This window comes from Atta cephalotes (genome assembly GCF_000143395.1).
Source record: "Atta cephalotes unplaced genomic scaffold scaffold00033, whole genome shotgun sequence".
NCBI classification, from domain to species: Eukaryota; Metazoa; Arthropoda; class Insecta; order Hymenoptera; family Formicidae; genus Atta; species Atta cephalotes.
In genome coordinates, this window is record NW_012130097.1 from 3,350,126 (window position 1) to 3,360,610 (window position 10,485).

At 29.1% G+C, this 10,485-nt stretch overlaps 2 protein-coding genes across 2 annotated transcripts in view; one reads left to right on the plus strand and one right to left on the minus strand.

The window, feature by feature from the left end:
• Positions 1-205: 205 nt before the first annotated feature.
• LOC105621412 (kelch repeat and BTB domain-containing protein 12-like) lies at positions 206-6,785 on the minus strand. Its single transcript, XM_012202882.1, has 8 exons — positions 6,597-6,785; positions 4,430-4,819; positions 3,641-3,860; positions 3,450-3,558; positions 3,231-3,352; positions 1,359-1,499; positions 649-786; positions 206-570 (listed from the first exon to the last, which is right to left on the minus strand). Exons 1-8 carry the CDS (start codon positions 6,783-6,785, stop codon positions 206-208), a joined length of 1,674 nt encoding a protein of 557 aa, XP_012058272.1.
• A 2,292-nt stretch (positions 6,786-9,077) lies between these two features.
• LOC105621414 (ATP-dependent DNA helicase Q4) overlaps positions 9,078-10,485 on the plus strand; it is a 6,744-nt gene continuing 5,336 nt past the window's right edge. The window contains exon 1 of the mRNA XM_012202883.1: positions 9,078-9,188. Coding sequence (XP_012058273.1) covers positions 9,078-9,188 — 111 coding nt within the window. The remainder of the gene's footprint in view (positions 9,189-10,485) is intronic.

Here is a 10,485-nt window from a genome sequence, read left to right on the forward strand (position 1 = left end):
CTTATAATAATATATATATACTTACTTACTTACTTCTTGTTTACTATTATTACTTAACTTACTTTACTTACTTATTACTTACTACTAGTACTATATATATCTCTCTCTCTCTCTCTCTCTCTCTCTCTCTCTCTCTCTCTCTCTCTCTCTCTCTCTCAAAATATATTGAATTACTAAATATTCAATCAATGAAAATATACATACATTAAATATGATTCAAGTTTGTCGTGTGTAAGTGAGCTGGATGAATTAAATCAAAAAATTTTCTGGGTGAATGAGAAAAAAGCAAGGAACGGAATTTATTTGGATTTCGTATAGGAATATTATGGAAGTGTAATGTATTTATTTTTCTAGAAGTGTTCGAATCCATACATACTAGTGCACGCCCGCATAACGAGGATATTAAAATAGAGAGATACGCATCACATTTTGTATGCAATACGTATTTACGATTTGAATCATTTCCTTTTTCGAATATGAGACGTTCGATCGTCTGTACATAATCACATATTTCCATGTTGCACGTCTCTGTGATAGTTCTTAAAACCATTTTATCCGGATTATTAATATCTGCAAAACAAGCCAAGATAAAATTTAAGTTTTTTCACACCTACATAATATTAATATATATAAATAAATTATATTTACTAATGTAACATGGTAGAGTTTTGAGCGTCAATATTGGCATAAATGGAAGTGATTGACGAGAATAATCCATATAAAAACCCGTTTTTGTTTCCCATATGTTTTCATCAGGAAAATAAATGTTGACCCGGATAGTCAAATCTGCAGAGACAGATTTTGAACGGTTTGTTATACATTTTTTTATGGCAGAAAGAAATTTCTCATAACACGGAATAGAATAAAGGGCGTAATATTAAAAAATTCTTCAATTTTCATGAAATAATTTTTTTAAGTAAGTCTCAAGGGCAAAGTATTATTCTTTTTTAAGATATTTTTCGAGTAAATGAAATATACATTTTAAAGTAATTCAGAAGGCACATATTGCTCGCACGCGTGCAAGTGAATCTCAATTGAAAACGCATCTATCTAATGCTATGAGCTTTTACCGCTATGCGGATAATTCACATGCATGTGCGCAATATGCAATCATTAGATTTGTTTTCTGTAGCTGAACTAATGAACACTTTTGGAACTTAATAAACATAGTATAACTAGACTGAGCATTCTCTGAAATTCAAGGAATGGAGGTAAAACTCAGATAGAAAAGGACGCACATATGATTCAATGCGTCTCTATTATGTATGCGCGAAGAAAGATATTTCAATAATAGCAGTGTCGGAACACAGTTTAAATCTGCTGCGAGTCTCCCAACATTCTGCTAATATTTTACTTACGAGGCAGAGCAATGAACTCATCTAAAATGGTATCTGGGAAAGTATGACATTCATATATTATTAATTTTTCATCAAAAACGTAATGTTCAGGAACTGTGGTAAATTCCCAAGAATCCATTTTTTTACCTGATGTCCACAAACCTACGTCATTAAAAGAAAAAATTTAAGAACATTATGAAAATTCAAAATACCTTTGTATTCGACGTCGACATATACATTGTTCAAATTTAAAAGCAAATATTAATAAATAAAATAATATCTTTCATCGATGAAAAAATAATTTTAAAAAAGTTAAATTAAAAAAATGGTAATCGTAAGAAACAACTCTACGATATAATCTGAAAAGTTATACATAATAATCTTTGTTTGAAATTACTAAAGGAAAATCGCCGATATGTGTCTGACTAGAGATCCTCTGATAAAAGTCACGAGATACGAGCTGATTTGACTTTTGTATGCAAAGTAGTAGTTTCAGTAAAATCTATAATAGAAAAAGGAATATATTGTCTCTGTTTAACTTTAATGTATCTCTAATGTAGACCCTTATTCTTGAAAAGAAACGTATACGAAAAACTAGGAATATACTATAATATAACATATTATATTTCCCTAGTTTTTTATATAAGTTTCTTTTCAAAAATGAGACCTCTAATTCTTAAACCTGCAGTAACAAAACGTATTCGTATATACGTATACGTATAAAAAATATGATAGTAAGTCGATAGCGATGCACAATAATTTGTAAAATAAATGTTAAAGGTATAAAAAAATTGTATTTCTTTTTCTTTACGTACCAGAATATCAATTGTATATCTTGAAACGTGAAAGTTATAGAGTTGAATAAAATTTATTAAATATCTAATGAAATTATAAATGTTCCATTGAACACTTATTCACTTTTGTAATTTTAACATCGTTTTAAGATACACAATCAAATTTTTTAATTTTCAAAATAATTTTGTAAAAAAGGATGTAAAACTAAATAATTCTTCTCGCATGTATTAATTCAACATGTAATGTAAAGAAATTTATGTGTTAATATGTTCAAAATATCTAATTTTCATTACATTGTTAAAATTTAAAAGTGACACAAATATAATGTATGCAAATATAAGGCGGAAATATGTTCCTCTGAAACATGACAGACCAATCAATACGCGACTTTCTCATATTGTGATTCTTATTAGAGTCTCTATGTTTAATATAAGCCTCTCAAAGAGACACACTTTTCTTTCTTGGAAACTGCACTTTAATGTTGATAAAAATATTATTTTGATAACTAAAGAAAAAAAACTCATAATTCATATATTTGTGGCTTGTTTCTATACAAAATTAGCTAAGAAAGAAAGGAGAATTCTATAATTTCCTAGTAAATGAGAATGGATTAAAATGGATCGAAATTTTTTATCTATCCAAATATGCATTTTAAATAACGGATTTTTTTTTCAATTGAATTCAATTGAATTCAATTGAATTGAAAAACTACATTTCCTATTCAGAATTTTGAATTGAGAAGTACGAATCACAGAAAAGTTAATATTATTTTTTGATTGAAAGATATAGAAATTTGCTTCATTCAATTCGTATAAATGAATAAAAATGCATTCGACTTGAAAAAAATTCATTTTAATGTTTGCGAATGCATATTTTTAAAAATAAAAATCTGAATTCATTTCAATACATTCTCGTTTATGTTTTCAAAGTTTTTATTTGTAGTTTTGTTTAAAAAATATTGTCTAAAAACAAAGTGATATGTCGGCAATCTTAATTCCTCTATATATACACTCCTCTATGTATACACTCAAGTAACTTATTATATATACTTTCCATATTAATGAAATACACATTGTGTAGCTGTACAATCAAAATCACCTGTATGAACATCGTAGATATCAATACTTTGCAGTTTTTGTCGATATCGTCCCACACCACCCACAAGCATTAATTTATTTTTCAAAAACACAGTAACCATATGTCTTCTTTCAACTGGCATACTAAAATATTTCGAGAAATTATTCATTTTGTTTGTTTTATTATCTTTATCATTTATATTTAACATTTATATTTATATTTTTTCTTTAACATATTTACACTGTCTCAAGAAACCATTTCTTAGATATCAGAGAATAACGCCATACATTTTTGTTAAACCTGCCTGAACCAATACCAAATTCCCCTCCACAAAGATATAAATTATATCCTAAAAACTCACATAAAATGAATAATTAGAACAATGTCGTTCTATATATATAAATAAGACAGAATAAAAAAATTTTGTATACCTCTTGCAATAATCTGCATTCCTGTTAATATATTTTTACCAGTGCTACGATCAGTAATATTTTTGGGATATTTAAAGGAGGTAAGTTCAAAGAAATCGTTACCATCCCAGCAATGAATAAATTGCTCACTGTTAATAACATCACTACTTTCACAAGATATAATACTGTGTAAAACTTTTATTTCTTTATTTCTTACGATATCCATAGGAATTGTGAAATCCTGCAAAAAGAAAAAATTGTATTATATATGTATATAGTTATAATGTGTTAAGGTGATGTAATCACTTCTCATTATCTTTTTATCAATAAAAAATATTTCTAATTACTATACATTAGTTTCATCAAATTAAAATTCCTTTTCCACAATTAAAATACACATGCTAATGTCTAATCTGATACTGATGTATTTTGTACATATTCAAAGCAGGAAAAAACTAAAAAATTACAGATTTCTGTACTTATTCTTACTTTAAAATGGCGACAATGCTGTCAATTTATTAAAACATTTACTTCGTAATTTTTCCTCTCTCACTCAAACATCTCAACATCAGGTACATCAGCATGGATATTTTAATCGTGGGAAAGGAATTTTTATTCTGTGAAACTATAATATTATACTACGAGGAAATTGGACAGGAAAGCTTATGTAAAAGTATAAACTAAAAATTTATTTCAAGTAACATTTGATAGTAAAAAAAACTTAGTGCTGCTATGCAATTAAAGATACAAAATGCATGATATCACGACAAAAGTGCTTTTTTTTTTAAATTATCTTAAAAATATACTTACGCAATGATGATTCATCCACTCATGTGTGACATGAAACAAATAAGATTCCGTGGATCTTATATTAATGTTCCCAAGTAATTTCAGAAAATTTTCTCTTGACAGTTCATAAATTGAACTGATTGGCAGTTCATCAAAACGATCTAAGCAAACAGCCAAAGAAAGATCTCGTAGCACATTAATATTCAAGTCTTGTGATATTAACCAGATATTAATTACATATTTTGGTGACATATAATATCTTTCAAGTCTATCAATTACATCTTCTGTTAAATTATCTACTGCAAAAAGAACGCTTAACTCCAACAGGATCAAGAGGCGATCAAATTCTTTAATATCATAATGTATCGTAGAAGTATCAATTTTGTCATTGTGAATCCAATTAATAAAATCCTACAAAATTTTTTATTTCAGTTGCATACAATAAGATGATTTATGTTTATAAAACATGATATAATTTCGGCGATTCTGTAGCATACAAAATCGATAAAAAAAACATCAATTAACGCGTTTCTCTGCAAAACAAATCTGGCAGAAAAAATGGTCACAAGCGCATGCATGGCATAGGCATTTTTCGCAGTTTTTTAAAGCTGCGTTCCGAGATACGCACGAAGCGCATAATGCATCATTTGTCTTTATGTTAATCAATAAAGGAAAATAATATAAAATCTAAGTATTTATCCACTTTGGTGATTTTTTAGTATTGTAAATCGAGTTACCATAGAAATGTTCTCTAAAAAACTACTTCTTAACTATAAATTCTTTGCTTTGAAAACAAATTCACAGCTTTAAAAATACAAATCATTTTCTTATATAATTTTTTTGTTTTTACACAGCAATAAATTTATTTTGAAAGCAGATAATTTGCTTTTTAAAGCACACAAATATCCAAAACGCATGTGCATGAGGTAACAGAGAATCAAAAAGATGATTGCAGCGTGTGCTCACATTCTGATAATAGGTTTGATCGCATTGCTTGTACTTTTGGTATTCGACATTGTCGCTTTCTCTCTTTTTAAGGCAAAATATATACCTCTCATTTTAAATGCAAAAATATTTGAGAATTTCATGCAACATGAACAGACCTATTAGTGTGTGGCTGACATACTTCCTAACTTCAGTAGTCGTTAACTAAGTCAACTTTAACGATTAAAATCTTGGTTTACAGAACAGAGCGATACTTTTTCCTGCCATATTCATTTATTTCACGAAAAAACGGATCAATGATTGATGTTTTTCTTATCAATTTTTATTTATGTAAGCTAAACTGAACAATTATTATCTTAATTTCGTCAATATTGAAGAGAGGAAGGTAAACATTTAGGTCCAATTTCACAATTAATGGTTAACTCTTAATCGAGTTAATTCAACTTATTCATTATTTCTTTTCAATTCTAGAATTGGAAAAAAATGAGAAATAAATTGAATCTCGGTTAGGCCCATTTTTACAATATATTATCTAAAAATTAAAGATTATCAACAGATTCATCAATGAAATTCATTCATAAATTTCTTGGTTACCTTTAATCTTTAGGTAAACAACATATATTCTGAAATTGGGCCTTAAGAGTTAATCGTGAGTTGTGAAATTGAGTCTTACCTAGTAATTATTTATAGTACCCCCCCCCCCCCACTCCTCCTTCCTTAAAATCTTAATTAAATGTATTCATTCAACGCATTTTCATTCAAAATAAAAAAATTTGGCAGAAAAACGTGACTTCATAAATTGAGTTATTAAGTGTTGAAGTTGCAGACTTTAAAGGTTAAGATATCTGTCATTCCGACTCGATGTGTTCTGCTTTAATTACATAAATTCACTGCTATAAGCATTCAAATTCTTTGCATGTAAATTCTAACAGTGAATTTGTGTTTCTAAAACAGTGAATGTTTGCTTTTAAAGCAGAGAATTGTGTAATTAATGCAGAATATATACACAACGTTGCATCAAGTCTGGATGAGATATCTTAATCTCTAAAGTCTCGAACTTTAATGCTTAATAATTCAATTCACAAGGCCGATTGCAGCGTTTTTTTGTCAGATTTTTTCATTTTGACTGAAAACGCGGTAAATGAGTATATTAAGATTTAAAGTGAGGAAGAGTATTCTAAATAATTACTATTTACCTTATTCTTAAACATAAACAGAATTGCTTCAGTTATAATCAACTTACCTGTAACGAAATCTGGGCAATATCATAATTGATAATGTGTTCCGTCTGATTACATTCTGAATAATTGGCGGACAGAAGCGCAGCAAAATACTGACTCTTGCTGATCAATTTTTGTTTCTCAACTTCGAATCGTTCCGCTTTAAGAATCAATGTCACTGTTTCACGCAATTCCTCATTCTTATTTTCCATTCTAGAATAGTATCACAGTATAGGACTTCTTTCACTAACTCCGATTAAAGGTACAATTTTATGTGTTGCAAAAATAAGCAATTAAAGATAAGTCTATTATTCCAGTCACTGACGAGATACTGTTAAAGACGATCGGTGTTTATGGAAGTTCGCGTGCCTGTTAAAATTTAAATAATTGAAAGTAAGAAATTAATAATACAGTATTCATTTCATGATTTATTAATTCCAGAGACATGTACAAAACTTAATAATACTCTATTTCGATTTAAAACTGTGATTTTAATGTTATCATCCGGGTTTGATTATCAATAGAAAGGATAACTGCAGAGAAAGAATTGTAATTTTTTGGCAATATTTAAGATATTATAGCATTAAAAGTATGCATATTTATTTATACACCATTTATATAATGAAAAATCATGAATTTAATAATATATTATCGAAATATTTATTAATCATGAATTTTTATTAATTGTCGGTAAAGTCATTGTTCTTCAATTATCCCTATCGATTGTCACGATAATTTGCTGAAGGAATCGATTCTATATTTACAAACAAGGTGAAAATTGCAAAAGTTAGCAAATTTACTATGTATTGACCAATGAAATTATCAGTATTCTAGTAAATTCGCTCACGTTTGTAATTTTCACCTCGTTTCAAGATACAGATTTGATTCCCAGGACCGACGGTCTTTAATAACATTTCGTCGATGTTCCAGTCAATTCCAGCGAGTGAAATTTATAGTTTGAAAGTTTGAATTAGGTGGAAAAGATTGCATGGTCGCGTTCAGCAAATTCAAACGGGGGGAACACAAACTCTTAGGCCGGAATCAGACTATGCATTGATGATTGAGATTAAAAATTAAAGATTGAAATTTCACCAATAAGAACAAAGAAGTTTTGGTTCCTTTTGTTCTGATTAGTCAAACTTCAATCTTTTAATGTTGCGGAGCAGATCCTTGAGCGCTCGCTGCTATTATTGTATTATTGTATATATGTATTTTTCAAGATCATCTAATAGCAATGACTGCTCGAATCCATTCTGCAACAATTGAGTCTGCTGAACATCTGCAGCCAATCATAGGGCCTGTTTCATCAATGCCAGTTAACTTAGGGAGCGTTTATATTGGAAGTAACCGTGCTGTTAAAGAACCTTATAGGAAGAGAGTGACACACTGCGTCACGTCTCCTCTGATTGGATCTCGGCATCAAAGCTCCATAGGCATGGCAGAGATTGGAGAAAACTGGTCATAATCGAATATTTCTCTCTCATTCTACCGTAAGAAGGAAATACTTAATAGTGATTGATCAATTTTTACAGATTATGGCATACGGTTGCCTTTATTACTGTTCTACAATAGGGTCGTAAGTCGTAAGCCGTAAGAAATTTGCTAATCATAGGCTGTGGTCAAAGTTTCGCTACAAATGCTTTGAAACATTTGATGGACCAATTAGAAGAAAAAATTTTACAAACTGACCAGTTAAAAAACGTTTCAAAGCGTTTGCAGCATCACATTGACCATACCTATAGTTAATTGTGAGAAGAATATCTACTATGATTGGTTAATTTTATATCACATACTGCTTATTCTATTGTAGAACAATCTTATTCCGGATCTATAATACAAGATTTTCAAGCCTTAAGCCATAAGGAATAGACGAATCCATCACCATCAATTATTCTCCTCGCGTTTGATTGTAGTTGATCAATTTCTTATGGCTTATACCTATTGCAGATCTGGACTTAGAATATATCCACACAAACTTGCATAGTACTCGCATAAACGTATGCATAAAGAAAATTATCTAATCACATTTTACGTGTAATTTTATAAGAGAAATGCGATTGGATAATTTTCTTTATGCAAGTTTTGTGGATATACCCTTATATAAGAATCTATGGTTGCATTCAGAGGAGACAGCTTAACAATTGAGTAAGCGCTACTATTGATGTATTCTTTTCTAAAATGTTGATTGAGTGATCTAAAAGAATACACCAATAGCAGCGAGCGCCGACGGATTCACTACAAAATAGTTAGTTATATTTGTCTTAAACGTGACCTGTGACTGTATTCCAAACTCACTGTTAGTACTGAAAATGTATAGTATGTAACATAGATTGTAGATTTTCAGCGCTGGCAGTGACTTTTGGAACACAGCCTGTGTTGCGGTCATTACGCGGGAGAAATAGGATAGATAGGTTACCCTAGAATAGGTATCCTAACTTTCAATAAATGTGTTCGATCTTTGAGGGTGATAAATTTCGTTCATATTTTTGACTTTTTTCGGTAACATGGACCTCTTCGAGGATCCTATTTTTAAAACTAAATATTTGAAGAATAAGCTTTGTGTGAAACGGTGGGAGAGTGATTTTATGGAAAAATTCGGACGCAAACCTAATAAGGTATATTATCCTGGCTTATATTTGTATCATGATCGATATAAAATGCAATTACCTGATATTTGTGTTACATTCACACGAGCTACGTTTAGTAGCTATTAAATCAAATTTAGAATTATGTAATTGCATATTCATTTTAAAAACATTATATATGAAAGAATTGAGACTGTTATGTCTCAAGTATCTTTACATATGTTTATTACATTATGAAAATTATTATGTCTATTATCATGCATGTCATATATACAAAATGTTTTATTAGAGCTATGTAAAGGAAACTTTATCTGGTATCATTTTATCTTGGTTATTTACCAATTGTTAAACAAGAATAAAATGATACCTGGGTGCATCCAGGTGAAGTTTCTGTTCACGGTCTAAAAGTGTTACAGATTATTTTATAAGATTTATCTGCATCGTGTATTCCAACATGCTCTGATATATTTCTATATCAGATAGTTTTTACTGATTTCAAGGAGCATGTGAAGTGATTAGGAACTATGGTTAAAGCATATATGAACATATGAACCTAACCTATAGTGAGAGAATTCATGATACTAGATTAGATCAGTTACATACTAAAAACAGTTTTATGTAAAGTATTTAAATATAACATAATATAATTAACTTTGACAATGAAATAATACATACATATTCTTTTAAATAATGTCATTAATAATGACAGTGTCATTATTAGGCATTTAATCTTTTAAAATTTTTATATGCTTTTACGTTTAATTTTGCTAGTGTATAGCAGCTTTTAGTAAGTGCTTATCTAGTACAATACAAATGATCGAATTCACTAATAACTGCACTAACAATTCCGTTATTCACTGTGGTTACTGAAAATCTATAGTATATATGCAATATGAATTGTAGACCTTCAGTGTTTAGAGAAAATTATATATAGAATTATTAGAATTTCTAAAACTAAGTAAAGTAACATTTTTTATTATCTATTTGATATCATATGATGTTAGTTTTTTCTAACTGGAGTAACTTCAAAGATCTAAAGATCATCTTTGTTTTTTCTTTGAAATTGTATAATTTTTTTACATGATTCCTCTAGTTATACATATTAAAGTATTATGCTGATTCTACAATGAGTCTGTAATCAAAAATCTTAGTTTTAATCGGTGAAGTTGACCAAACAACGCTGTATAGAAAGCTGTATAGAAAATTCCCTTGAAAGTCTTAAAAGTATTATCTCGTAAACTATTGATTTCTTGATAATTAGAGGAATTATATGTATATAAAAAGTTATATGATTTTTATATATATATATATATATATATATAATAAA